Below are 15,104 nucleotides of genomic sequence, written 5' to 3'. Positions count from 1 at the left end.
AGTCAGCTTGTGCTCTTAGAGAATATAGACACAAATGCAAGAATGCTAAACACTGTGTAAAATTAGCTAAACAAAAGTCATGGGATGACTTTGGCAAGAATATAGAAAATAAATATCAAGAAGGTGGCAAAATATTCTGGAGGTTGTTGAAGAAGCTTAAGAACGGAGGAAAGAGTGCTATAAAAGGAATTAGAGATGATAAAGGTGACATGAAAACGGGAGAAAAGGATATCCTTGAAGTATGGAGTAATTACTTTGAAAAACTGCTAAATGAAACAAGCAGTGATGACAGCACAGTGGTAAAAAACATTGACCAGGCATGCAGTCAGGAATACATATCCATACTTGAAGTAGAAAAAGCCATCAAAGGCTTGAAATGTGGAAAGGCAGCAGGAGTAGATGATATTCGACCAGAAATGCTGAAGTATGGTGGTATAAGAGTCTTACAGTGGCTGCACTGCATAGTTCAGAAAGCCTAGACAGAGGGACGAATTCCCGATGATTGGAGTAGAGCTCTCATAGTACCCATATATAAAAAGGGAAATAAAACTGAATGTGAGAATTACAGAGGTATTTCCCTACTGAGTGTTCCTGGCAAGATCTATGCAAGTATACTTGACAAACGGTTGAGAAGAATTGTGGAAGAAAAGCTTGGTGAAGAACAAGCTGGATTCAGGCCAAATAGAGGCCGTCAGGATCAGATCTTCACTTTACGACAAATAGGCGAGAAAGCATGGGAATATAACAAAGATCTGTATTTAAGTTTTGTCGATCTGGAAAAGGCATATGACACGGTGCCAAGAGAGAAGCTATTCAATACACTGCAGTTATATGGTGTCAATGGGGCATTATATCAAGCAATACTTAGTCTTTATTTGAGTTGTAAGTCAGCAGTTAGAATTGAAGTACAGAAAGATGGTTTACTGTTAAATCTGGTGTGAGACAAGGATGTACATTATCCCCTCTGTTATTCATTATCTATATGGATCACATTATGAAGGAATGTGGTATTAAACCTGATATCAAAATTGGAGATGTTAATGTCAGCTCTTTGCTTTATGCGGATGATGTTATACTTCTAAATAAATCCGCTACAAGTCTGCAAGATTCTCTGACTAAATTGAATAGCTGTTGTAATAGATATGGTATGAAGGTCAGCAATAAAAAGACAAAGACAATGAAAATAGGCAGAATCACTGAAAATGTCACTGTGTTGTGAATGGAGAACCTGTGGAACAAGTAAAACATTTCAGCTATTTCGGCACGATTTTTAGTGAAGATGGTAAATTAAATATAGAAATAGACAACAGAATCAGCAAAGCTGGTATGGTGGGAAGTCAACTGAATAAATTCATATGGAATAAGAGAGAAATTAGTTGGAACACTAAATTAGCTGTATACAAGACAGTGTTCAAACCAGTTTTAACTTATGGATCTGAGAGCTAGGTCAGAAGTAAAACACTTGACCAAAGACTAGAGACCGCAGATATGAGAGTCCTGAGAAAGATTATAGGCGTGAACAGATGGCATCAATGGCAGTATCATATTAAAAACGAGGATATTAGGAAAGAACTTGGCATTGTCAGCATCCAGGAATGCGTTAGCAGAGCTAATCCCAGGTGGTATGGTCACTTAAATAGAATGGGCGAGGAAAGATTAGCAAAAGAAGTGTTCTCTGCCAGGCTGGCAGCAAAACGACCCAGAGGAAGACCAAGATATAGGTGGATTGATACGGTACAAAGTGCCTTAGACGATAGAAATATAAGATCTGATAATGTTGGGGTGATGACAAGTAACAGGCTGATTTGGAGGAAAATTGTAGATAGGAAATTAATAATGATGTAATTTTTTTTTTCATGTAGTACTATCATATCCTGTATACCCCTTGAGGGTACATGGCAGGAATTTGATGATGATGAAGCTGATATAAATCATCATAGTGCTTTTCAAGAATTTAGGCCTAGAGTGGCTTCCGGCCTTGGACATCATCGTTGAATATCTTTAGAGGATGTCCTGGTTTTCTTTTTCCTAATGGATTGTAATTTAAGGCTTGTTTTGGTAATCTTTCTGATTTCATTATTTTAAAGTGTACCATCTATTTATTGCACATGTTAAATATTTTTAAATGTTTTCAATTACTGATTCCTACTTTAATTCTTTCATAATTTCTTTTATGATCAAATAAAGTATATTTTGCAGTTTTTCTCAAATTTCATTTCAGCTGTTATTAATCTTATTTTGTCTTTGTTTTACTGTCCAAATTTCACTTCCATACATTAGGACTGATAGGGCTAATGTATTGTATACTTTTAGTCTGGTTTGTTTTTGAACTAGGTTAGGTTTAAATAGAGTTAATTACACCTGTAATTTTTAAACATTTTGTAATTTTTTGGTTTATATCTTTTTCATATGTAATCATACATCTTAGGTAGTTAAATGAGTTCACCTCTTCTAATATCTTGTTCTCCATTACTATTTTAGTTCTTATTGGATCTTGTCCTTTAAAGGCCACCGTTTCTCATTTTTCTGTTGATATTATCATTCCATAAACTTTGGCTAATTCATTTTAATTTTTTGAAAAAAAATATATTTCTGTAAGTTACCGTCAGAATTTGTAATTATTTTGTCATTCTCGTAGAAAGGCATATACGCTGGTTATACATAATTATTAATTGACTTAAGGAATTCACAACGTACAATAGAATATAAATAAATTAACTTTAATATATATTTCCAATATTTCGGCAATGTGACGTTTCCAAAATATTGGAAATATATATTCAAGTTTAATTTATATTCTATTGTACATTGTGAATTCCTTAAGTCAATTAATAATAATTATTATTTTCTCATCAGCAAAAAAGAGTGTTTAAGTTCACAGCAAGAGAAAGTTCAATACTGTGATGCAAATTTTTATTCCATTTTATTATTTCATTTAGATAAATATTAAAAAAGAGTTGCTGAAAGGGGAAATTCCTGCAAGATTCCTTGGTTTATCTCTCTTGGATATGAAAGTTCATAATTTAATCTTATTTGTATTTGATTATTTTCATATATACTTACAATAGCTTTTAGAATATTATTTGGTATTTGTCTTTCTTTTAATATGTTAAATAAAATTTCTTTTAACTTTATTAAACTTCATTAATTTAGAAACATACATTACATTTATTGACTTTTTCAAAGTCAATAAATGTAATGTGTGTTTCTAAATGGCCAGCCTGGTTGGCCGAGCAATTACAGTATCTGCTTTCCAACAGGCTGTGGGTTAGAATCTTGTTGTGGGCATGGATGTCTGAAAATTTTAGTGGTGGTAATTGGCAGTAGATGGCATTGGTGTAGTTGCGGTTCATTGTAGTTGTGGAGACAGAGCTGAAGAGCAGGTGCTCTCCCTCAATGAGTCTTTGGGACTTCCTAGAGGTGTCACATAATAAGAAAATTATATTCTCTTCTTTTCTCTGTTATTAATTTCAGGCAAAAGGCAGTGTTGTCCTTTTTCTAAACCCATTTTGTACTTCTAAAATAAAGCTTTCATATTTTATTAGTTTGTTATTTAAAATTCTGCTATTTATTTTGTAACAGGAATTGAGAATATTTATACCTCTATAATTTTTAGGGTCACCTCTACTACCTTTTTTAAAGATAGGGATCAATTATTGCTTTTTTCCATTCTATTGGTGGGATATTGGATGAATTTATATTATATAATGAACTTAACTTATCTTCTCCAGGGGATTTTCCATTTCTTGTTTCTTTCAGGCTGATTTCTAATCTTTAGTTATTTCCTTTTCATATTCATGAAATGTTTAGCAATTATTTTATTAAAAGAACTATCTGTTCAGAATTCTGTAGAGAAATTTAGAAATTTTAATTTGAATTCGGTGTTTAATTTAACACCTACTTTAGTATCTGCTCTTAAATGTTTCAAAATCCTAAATACATTGGGTTTTATTTTATATAAATAATGTTCTAAATTAGAAACAAATTTGTTCCATTATTCTCTGTCTTTTCTTTTAGCTATGGCTCTTATTCTTTTATATTCTATTTCATCTTCTAATCTTTTACTGCTTAACCATTTATGATATGCTTCTTTTTTCATTTCGATTATTTCTTTGATTGTATTGTCTCATATGTTCAGGTTTTTTTTCTTTTTATTGAATTTTTTGGTCTTTCCCAAGTTTTCATTTGCTGCTGTAATTAGTATTGTTTTTATATTAAGCCATTCTATTTCTATTTCTTCATTTCGTTTTATTTTATATAAATATTGGTTAATTCTTTGTTCATATAGCCATTGTATATTTGTGTCATTTAATAATCTAGTTTTATAAAGAAATGTTTTAAATTTTCTTTCTGTTCTTGTTATTTGTAGCCATTCAGGTGGTAATCTTAATTTTATTTTAATGAAGAAGTGGTCACTACTTATTTCATATCCTTTGTGAACTCTAACATCTAAAGAGAACAATGTCTTTTCATTTAAGATAAAGTAATCTAATATTGATTTCCATCCCCTTGCTACCCAAGCATATTTATGTATGTCGTTATGTTTATAGAAAGAATTCATTATTTCATGAATATTATAAACTGCAAAGTCGATCAATTTTTTACCTTCCTGTTTACAGTATGTTCTCCATATACTCCTATATTATTATTAATCTTCATGTTTCTAATTCTTGCATTTAAGTCTCCAGCTAATATTACATAATCCATTTCATTTATTTTTTATATATATTTTGTAATTGATAATAAAATTCAATATTATCCTCTTCTCTTCCTTCTTCTGGTGCATATAAACCAATTATTATTAAATAACCTCTATTTTTATTCTAGCTTCAATTATTCGTTCATTCCATAATTTATAATATTTTAACTGTTTTGAAAAGAAAATATGAATCCAAATCATAAAACCAACTATATATTACATTAAAATTTTTCATTTCTCATGGTTCCTTTTATTTTTCAGTGATTACTGCTACTTTAAAAATTTCTTTCATTTAATATTTGACCTAATTCTATTTCTTTATATACTATTCCTCTTACGTTCCAGTTTGTTATATGTATTATATTTTGTAATTTCCATTTTCATTTTACCTTTTCCATTCCATGGTCATTTTCTATAGATTCATCTTGATTACCTTTCTCTGTTGGCTTAAAAGTAGAATAATGTTATCCATGTCAGGTGACTAGCCTGGCAACAGATAACCCAGTGGTAGGGCTTCTGGATTAGCCTTCTTCCAAATTTAAACCCGTAAGAGGAATACGGTATTTGAAGGGGAAAGAGTAGATTTCAGAGGAGCCATAAATGGAAAGACCCTATAGCCTTCGAGTACCCTTCTTATTTTATCACCCTTATGCTATTAGAGTACTCGAGGGCTATAGGGTCTTTCCATGGCTGATAAGGACTTACAGGAAAGATTAAAGTGAGTGGATCTTCTTCAAAGTAGAGGAAGAAGAAGATAAATCCAGGTAGGGGACCAAGGGAGTGCCACTTCCCTTACAATTAAGATGAATGCCCCTTACGGTGGGCTCTCCTATCCCAGGGGATACACTCTCTAGAGTGTTACAGGGTCTCCCAAAAGGTTGATATAAACTACTTCTAAAAAGTTGTCTTCAGTTCCTGATATGTACCATTCCTCCTGCTCATTTGGAAACCTTGCATCTCAAATATTCTGAACTACTGGATCTAAAACCAGGACCTTAAACAGGTACCTTCATGCCATAGTTTTCAGCCTGGCTGGCCGCGTGGTTAACATATCTGCTCTCCAGCCAAAGGGCTACGGGTTCGAATCCACCGTGGACATGGATGTTTGCGATTGTCATTGGAAATGGTAGTGGTGGTTGGTGGCGTAGTTGCGGAGTTGGTGGAGACAGAGTTGTAGGGCAGGTGCCCTCCCACGATGAGTCTTTGGACTCCCTGGAGGTGTCAAATAATAATAATAATATCTGGTGGGCTCTCCTATCCCAGGGAACACACTCTAGAGTGTTACAGGGTCTCCCAAAAGATTGATATAAACTACTTCTGAAAAGTTGTCTTCAGTTTCTGATAGTATGTACCATTCCTCCTGCTCATTTGGAAACCTTGCAGCTCAAATATTCTGAACTACTGGATCTAAAACAGGTACCTTCATGCCATAGTTTGTTAAGATAAAGACTTAATCATCTCCAATGCTACTTACAGTTTATTTATTGTAAAACTAATCTCACTTTATTTCTATCTTTTATAATACTCTTCTCTAAGAAAAATCTTGTTTTAGATCTGAATAAAGTTATTAGTCTGAGGTACGCCTTAAATGCCAGAAAAACTTAGCATCACCTTCCAATCAAAATGTTAGTTTAGACCTATTCAGCTACCAAATGTACAAATACCCTGCCTCACCATAACATACTGCTCTTACATTCTAGTGGGTGCACCAAAAATCAATGATCCCATCTCAGAAAGACTCTCTCCAAACAATAGCTGGCTGTTATCGTCTTTCCTGGGTATGTTCATGGTGCCATTCCACTGATTGGCATCTATCATTCTCCATCTCCTCTAAACCTGCTATAACACAAACAGCTTCTCAACATCCATTTAAGCTATGAGCTTTCTGAACCTTTACTTCTCCCACTCCTCTTTCATTCCACCTACTATGTTATCTGGAATCCCCCCCACACACACAAACAATTATTCCAATACATTAACCTCCATCTGTTGAAAAAGAATCGGAATAGACTCCTGCTTTAATGCTCATACACATACTGCATTAATCTGCTAACAGAACAATTTGAAAAGTAAATTGCAGAAATCTAGAACACATGCTTAATAAGCAATACACTATAATCTCTCGTGGGTATATTCCAGAAAATTCCAAGTGGGAGATGACTTCTTTTACTACTATCACCTAGCTTAATGAAATAAAAAATGTTTATTTCCAAAGAGGATTTCCCCTAATCCACTGCCTACCCATATTATGCAAGTTTTAAACCTTTCATAGGAGTCAACATCTCTTTCTCACTTCACAACTGTTACAAAATTTCTCCATCTTTTGGCTTCACTTCAGCATTTTTGTTCTTAAAGTTCACACACTCAAGATTGCAAAACCTATAATAACAAATCAAGATTGTATGGCCAAGACAGTAAGAAGAGAAAGAATTTGTTGATGCATTTTTGAACACCTAAGGCTGGAAAACACATTGAGAAATGATGTTAGAACAGCGACAGAAGGGAGGAAGGGGGTAGATTCGAGAAGAGAATTGATCAGCAGGCTTGAAACTAGACAGTAAATGCATGTTAACCAGAAGCAGCTTTTGCTCTCATCATCTTCAAAAAAATTGGAAAAAAGTAAATTGCAGAAAACTAGAACACATGCTTAATAAGAGATAATGCAATACATTATCTCTCATGGGTATATTCCAGAAAATTGTAAGTGGGAGACAATTTTTTTTTACTACTATCACCTAGCTTAATGAAGTCCTGAGGAGCATAAAAGAAAATGTCTGATTTCCAAAGAGGATTTCTCCTAATTCACTGCCTACTTACATTATGCAAATGATGGCAATGTACCTTGTCCATGAAAATACCTATAAAAGAGAAAGCAAAAAACAGAGAAAGAGCGAGAAATTTGAGAGCAGTCATCAATTAATCAAATTGCTTTATTCTGAATAACACAAAGCATTCTTGAAAAGGTATGAGGTGCACCAACCAAAATGTGAACAGGTTATTCCAAAGTAGGGCAAATTAAGATTTATGAATGTTAGCAATTGCAATTGTGAGAAATAATGTCTTAAGTAGAAAAGGATATCTAGTGTTTTGAAAGATGAAGATATTATGAAAATGCATTGGTACTATGAAAGGCTTTTAAAGGTTGGTAAATCAGCCCAAGAAGAGAACTTTGATAATGTTTATAAGTTCTCCAGTGGGATCTATCAGAATCCCACTGGAGAACAACAAAGAGATCAGTGATGATGAAGTTAGTGTTAAAAATGCATGAATAATTGTGTGTGGAGAACAGCTTTAATTTTGGGATTAGAAATATCTAGACTGCAAAATCTGAACTATTTTGAATACATATTTGTGTTAGTGATATCTGGCCAATATACAGTGTCCAAATATTCATCAATGGCTGCAAGATGTGCATAATAATTTTAAAAAATATAAAGAAAATCATACCTGACTCCAATCAAATATTAAATTTTCTGCATTATAATTATTATCCCTGTAGTCTCTAAAGAATTCACATCCTAAAAAAGACAAAATGAAATTTCAGTTTCTGGTAAGTCTACATTTAAAACATTATGTACCAAAAAAAAAAAAAAAGCAACATGTACAGCATTTCTTGAACTCAGACATTTTTGACCACAATCATGAAAGTCAGACAAAGCTCAAAGTAATTTCCGAATATACATCTTTTTCTACTGAAACTGTATTCTAAATAATGTTTTTGTTCTAGCATATAAATTAAAACAATGTCATAGCAGTTATTAAAACAGCAATGACATTATGTTACTACTTTTAGGTTATGGATGAACATCATCCTGCTTAAGAAAGCCTAAAATAAGATGACAATGTATCATAGATGGCAATACATAGAAGTCCACAGACAATCCAAAATGATAATGTATTATAAGTTCAATATTTTCTTGAAGATAGGAATCTAACTAATAGTGGTCTTTAAGAGTTTGCATTCTTTATAAACATTATACACACTCTTAAAGACTGCTTCTAGAAGATGATTTGTTTCTATTATGGTATGTGTATTATGCATGTTTCACATTAAAAGTATTTTCCCTATTCAAAAAACACCATATGCAATGGTCTTTAGTGGCAACATGAAAGCATGACATACAAAACATATAAATCAATGTTCAAATTGTTATATATTGTTTTGTTTCTAAGTACATTTGTTTAAAAATAATTGCAGCAAGATTTTTTTAAAATTTTTTTTTTTAGCCGAGATGGTGAGTATATTATACAGCAATATTCTACTTAATGCTGCTAGTCATGCTCAGTAATTTATGAGAGCAGCAATTACTATACTGTCACTAATACCAATTAAGTCATTTGATGTACATACAAGATCAGCAGCTGTGTACAAGTACAGACAAGATAAGAGCTTTTGCCTACCAACACCACTTCATTAATATAACCAGTTAAGGAATAAACTGTGGGTTGCTATGGTCCAGGATTAATGGAACACCAATAGTCTGATCCTTAAAATACAGTATAATTTTAGTATAATTACAGACTTCCTTAAAAAACATTAAATAAAAGTTCATTGTTTTATTGTATTTGTATTTCTACAAATTTGTGGAATGCAGAGGAAGCAACCAGTGCTTCTGATCTGATGCCCAATCCTCACCTTCCCTTGGTGCACCCTGTTGAGTATCAATATGAATTCTGAACAAATGAGGACGGACTGGCAATTTGGGCTATTTTTCTTGGCTTAAACCATAACCCAAACTGATGGCACAACATGCAGAAATTTAATGCTGGCTGGGGTGTCACCTGGAGAAACAAGGTCCCCATTGTTTTCGTTAGGGAACCAGGTCAAACAACGAAAAGTCAGCTATGAACAAACCTCAACTCAACATCAGCACAGATCAAGACTGGCACCATCAACATAAAAAGCATCATTGAAAAAGAAATGGAAATAGCAGAAGAATTGGATAAGTACCAGATCAGCATAATAGGCATTACCAAAACAAAGACAAAAACATGTGAGATCTTTTTTAAACAACAAACACAAGATGTGATATTCAGGCAATAATAATTAAGGAAAAAGAAGATTGGCAGGCAATAACTGGACTAATTATCAGAATTGGGGAACTGGACAATGAGCCTTATCTGTGCTTATGGTCCCACAGAAGGTTCTAATAAGGAGAGAAGTGAAAGAATTTATCGAAGCATCAGAGAGAGGGTAGCTGACACAGTGAAAAAGTAAAGTTGGTTCTTGTTGGAGATCTAAACAGCAGAGTACGAAATGATTGCTAGACATAAGAAAATTTAGAGAAAACTGCAGAGCTAATAATAATAATGGTAAGTACCTGCTAGATTTCTGCTCAGGAAATGGATTAGTTATTAATAACACTGTGGGGGGGGGGGGGCTGAAAAGTTCTGATAAACACCTAGAACAAAAATGATATTAAAGCAACTGACATAACCACAAGAAAGAACATATCTTAAAACCCTTTAACACCCATGTTTCATCAAATTGTAATATGAAATTTTTCTTTTAAGATATATAAGATGTGTCAGAAAATTTGAAGAAATTCGACAGAGTTGTGGCTGTCATCAAGTTTTTCGAGGCAAGAAAAGCCTGCAACCCAGTTCAAACTTTGTGTGAGACCTTAGTATATATCTAACAGCTGCCAGATGGGTGGTCAAATTTAAAACTGCACATCCTGAGACAGCAGATGCCCCAAGGTCAGGAAGACCTTCCACAGCAATCACATCTGAAAACATCTATACAGTGCATACCATGATAAACAGATGAATACCAGCCAAAAACATTGCAAAGACTGAGATATCCAGGGAATGACTTGATGTTATTATCCACCAACATCTGGACATGCAGAAGCTCTCAGAGAAGTGATTTTCCAATTTTTTCAAATGCTAACCAAAAGAGAGAAAGTGTGCTGTTATCTGAAAAGATTTTGGATCATTCTGAGAAATCAGGTGCAAATTTTTTGGCTCGTATTGTGAATGATGATGAAACATGACTTCATCACAATAACCCAGAGACTAAACAACAGTAAATGGAGTGAAGACAAAGATTCCCTACAGCCAAAGAAGTTCCAAACACAAAAGTCAGCAGGGAAGGATCTTGGCAATGTCTTTTGAGATATGGATGGTGTAATCCTTACCAAGTATCTAAAAAAAGGTGAAACTGTTACAACAGCAGTTTATTCAATAGCTCTAAAGGAAATGAAAGGGTGTCCTGCTTTTACAGGACACCGTACTTGCTCACACTGCTCATGAAACTCAAACAATACACAACTTGGGCTTTCGATGTCTGCCTCACCCACTCTATTCACCAGACCTGGCACTATCTGACTATTTCCTGTATCCAAATTATATCCATGAACTGTATAAAGTGCAGGCTAGAAGGGTAACGAGTGTAGTAAGAAAAGCAAAAGCGGATTATGAAAGAAAATTAGCCATGCAGGCTAAAGAGAATCCCAAACAGTTTTTTCGATATGTTGCAATTAAACGAAAAAGTGTATAAGGCAGAATGATTTTAAAGAATGCCGATGGTAGGGAGGTAACCAAATCAGTCGACAGTGGAATTACTGAGTGAGCACTTTGCAAGAATATATCATCCAGGTGGTGATATTGCAAGAATGAAGGAACCAACAGCTTATACGAGAATTGTGGTGAATGAAGTGGAGGCGAATAGTCTATTACAAAACCTCAATGTGAATACATCTGTGGGATTGAATGGTATACCAGCTCGTGTCGTATGTGAAGCGGCTAAAGAATTGTCAGTGCCCTTGACTATTTTGTTTAATTTGAGTCTCAAGTCTGGGTTAATCCCGAGGAGGTGGAAAGAAGGGGAAAATAGTTCCACTGCATAAAGGAGGTTCCAAGAGTGCTGTTGACATTTACTGACCGATCAGCATATCAGGAGTCATTGTCAAGGTCTTGGAGAAAGTAGTCAAGAGGAAAATACAGAATTGGATAGATGAAAATGGAATACTATAGGGGGGAACAGCATGGTTTTGTGAAAGGTAGATCATGCCTCAGTAATTTGCTCACATTTTATAACACAGTGACGGCTGAACTGGATAAGGGTAATGGGTTTACAGTGATTCTGCTAGACCTTGCTAAGGCCTTTGACAGGATACCACACGGAATTCTAATCAGTAAACTGCAGCATATGGGGATGGATAGGAGGGTGGTTGATGGAGAGATATCAGAGAGTAGTTTATTCAGGAGTAGAGTCCAAAAGACAGCCTGTGACTAGTGGTGTGCCGCAGGGTTCTGTTCTTGGACCACTACTGTTTAATTTGTTCATTAACGATATAGGAAAGGATCTGAGAGGAACTGTTCATTTGTTTGCTGATGATGCAAAGTTTGGAAGAGCAAGGTAGAGCAATAGCGAATGCACAGGATGTCAAAATTTTGCAGGATGATTTGGATAGTTTGGAGGACTGGGCTAAGGAGAATGGATGTCAATTTAATGTGGCAAAATGTAAGGTTGTGCATTTTGGGATGAAAAGATTAACAGCAGTATACCACATTGGTGGAACTGTACTCCAGGAGACCAACGATGCCAGGGATTTGGGAGTGTTGGTGGATAGGGAGTTGAAGTTTAGGAGGAACATTGCAAAATGTGGCTAAATCAGCGCATCAAATCACTTGGTTACTGAAGAATACTTTGAAGAGCAGAGACAAGCAAGTTATTGTTCCTCTGTATCAAGCCTTGATAAGACCCCCATCTAGAACTAATGTGCCCAGATTTGGATGCCAGGATTTCTTCTTGATGGAGAGGATCCAGAGACGAGTGACCAAGATGATAGCAGGTCTATAGAATGAACCTTATAACAGGTTGAAGATTTGTGGGTTGCAGAAATTGGTTGATAGGCAGAAGAGGGGGATATGATTAAGATATTCAAATTACTTAAGGGTTTCTATAAGATTAATTCAGAAGATATTTTTGAAACAGCACTGGTGGTGGGAGAACTAGGGGCCATCCATGGAAACTGGGCAAGAGTGTGGTTAGTAAAGGTGTCAGGGCTAGGTTTTTTACTTGGAGAGTGGTGAATGAGTGGAATAACCTGCCAGAGTCTGCTGTGGGTGCCATGACTGTGATGAGTTCAAGGCTAAGTATGATAGATACTGTGTGAATGTTGAATAGTTGTTCTTGACATGATGTTAGAGCCTCCCTCAATGAGCCTAAGGACTCCTTGGAGTTGCCCGTAATAATAACAATAATAATAAATTTAAAGAAACACTTGAAAGGAGCAAATTTTACCACAGATGATATCATATCTGCAGCTGAGGACTTGTTTCTGCAACAAGGGAAAGACTTTTTTTTCACTCAGGGGACTGCACATGATGCAGTAGCATCCTTTCTTTTAGTGTTACACAGTGATCAGCATTCATTTTCGAAATTATGGATTTTACAGCCATGTTATAACTAACTCTTTATTATCCCGGCATTTCGATCTTATATTAAGATCATCATCATCTGGAGCATACACAAATATACAAGACAAGCTGAGTTACATTACAAACCGTAAGCTAGAGAAACAATTATTTGATCACGTTATTCTACTGCCATGACCTCTAGTGAAAAAAAAAAAAATTATAAATTACATCAAGCTAGATTTAATTTAAGATAACACGAATAAACATTTTTTTCTTTTAGATAGTTTTTTTCAGTAATAGTGATATCCTATTTTTAGTATTACAATTTATTTTTGATTTAGGATCCTGGATTTCCTACAGTCCCACACCAAAACATGGTATGAACACTAATTTAAAGAAGCCTGGAAGATCATTATCAACCATCTCCATCTGAACTTATTTACACAATAATGAAGGTCTAAAAATCCCATACGTATGGAAGGCATATATTCGACCCACAGAACCCTCCTCTCTAAGAACAACTATAAACAGGACTGTAGGAAATCCAGGATCCTAAATCAAAAATAACAATTGTAATACTAAAAATAGGATATCACTATTACTGAAAGAAAACTATCTAAAAGAAAAAATGTTTATTCATGTTTAAATTAAATCTAGCTTGATGTAATTTATAATTTTTTTTTTCCACTAGAGGTCATGCCAGTAGAATAACATGTGATCAAATCATTGTTTCTCTAGTGTTATGTCGTCGTTTGCGATATATTTTAATGGTTTTACTTTATCTTAATTACAGGAACTGTTATTTTGCTCCTCTACACTTTAACCTTTTTATCCTATCTTGTGCGTAAGTTCCAAACTACAAAAAATCTTGATTGTCTTGCTTCGATTCCCATGAAGAAATTTAGAAGAACTTAGAATTATATTACCAATATCTCCTAAATCCCACTGATTAACAATTACCCTCATCGACTCAGAGAAATTTGTGTCCTGCGCCACTCTGAATCTAGATGTTTGAGAGCATAACATCAAGGTATTGACTATCAATAACTAATGGTTCACTTAATTCTCTTAAATAATTGATCAAGATTCAACTTATAAATTCTACAGTCGTGGTAGTCAAACTAATTTACTTATTTACACAATGGGTTTCCCGCCATGATTCGAAATTTTTATGAGTGGTGCAATGGAGACTAATCAGGCAAGCACTTCAATTATTAAAACAAAATACATTTATTACTGGACTAAAGATACAATTCATAGAAATCTTCATAAGGAAATAATTAATCAACTTAATATGAAGAACATGACAACTTAAAAGATACTATTAAAATTCACATGCACATCAATTAATATCTGATACTTCTAGACATTTAACATTACTCCACATAGGTAACTTCTCATACAATTCAGCGGTTCAACATAATATTCCAAATAGCTGCTTAAGAGGCTAATTCCTTTTGAATTTATCACTGTGCTAACTATATAATAAGAGTCCACTCTAATTCAGAACTTCAAATGATGTTCCTAAACTCAGTAATACGTTCCACAAGAACCATACAGTACAACAATAGTACAGGGAACAATAATCAAACTTATCAATCTCGTAATATTAATTCGAGATGTAACACTCTTTCTCTTAGAACAATTTTCTCACTGAATATAGACTACATTAATTATTAGGACAGTAATTACATCTTATTCCACGTTCTCTAAGAACTTACAATATTTCAATTACTAAACACGTTCTTCCTTCGGAACAAACATTCTAAGGGGAATTAACACGTTCATAAGGAACCTCTACTAGCACTATACACGTTCTCTTGGAACACTAATATAACTTACAATCATTCTAATAAGGTCACACAACAAAACCAGACACATTCCTCAATTTTACTAATAGTACAGAGAATTGCATGCTCTTACCAGATCAGTCAATCTACTACCTCGCTTTACTGGATTACAGCACTTTCCACAAGCATTCTACAGGAGGTTCAGATCTGCATTAGCTACTTCAGGAACAGACTTCACTGAAAACTTG

The 15,104-nt window shown here is 34.4% G+C and overlaps 1 protein-coding gene across 1 annotated transcript in view; it reads right to left on the bottom strand.

The window, feature by feature from the left end:
* EDTP (Egg-derived tyrosine phosphatase) overlaps nucleotides 1-15,104 on the bottom strand; it is a 451,026-nt gene that overhangs the window by 194,686 nt on the left and 241,236 nt on the right. The window contains exon 10 of the mRNA XM_090399919.1: nucleotides 8,147-8,217. Within this exon, the coding sequence (XP_090256045.1) occupies nucleotides 8,147-8,217 (71 nt within the window). The remainder of the gene's footprint in view (nucleotides 1-8,146; nucleotides 8,218-15,104) is intronic.

Source organism: Typopeltis vanoorti, chromosome 1 (assembly GCF_054136105.1).
Source record: "Typopeltis vanoorti isolate ZY-2024b chromosome 1, IOZ_Tvanoo_1.0, whole genome shotgun sequence".
NCBI classification, from domain to species: domain Eukaryota; kingdom Metazoa; phylum Arthropoda; class Arachnida; order Uropygi; family Thelyphonidae; genus Typopeltis; species Typopeltis vanoorti.
The sequence above is the reverse complement of the archived record's forward strand: the minus strand, read 5'-3'. Positions and strand labels throughout refer to the sequence as shown.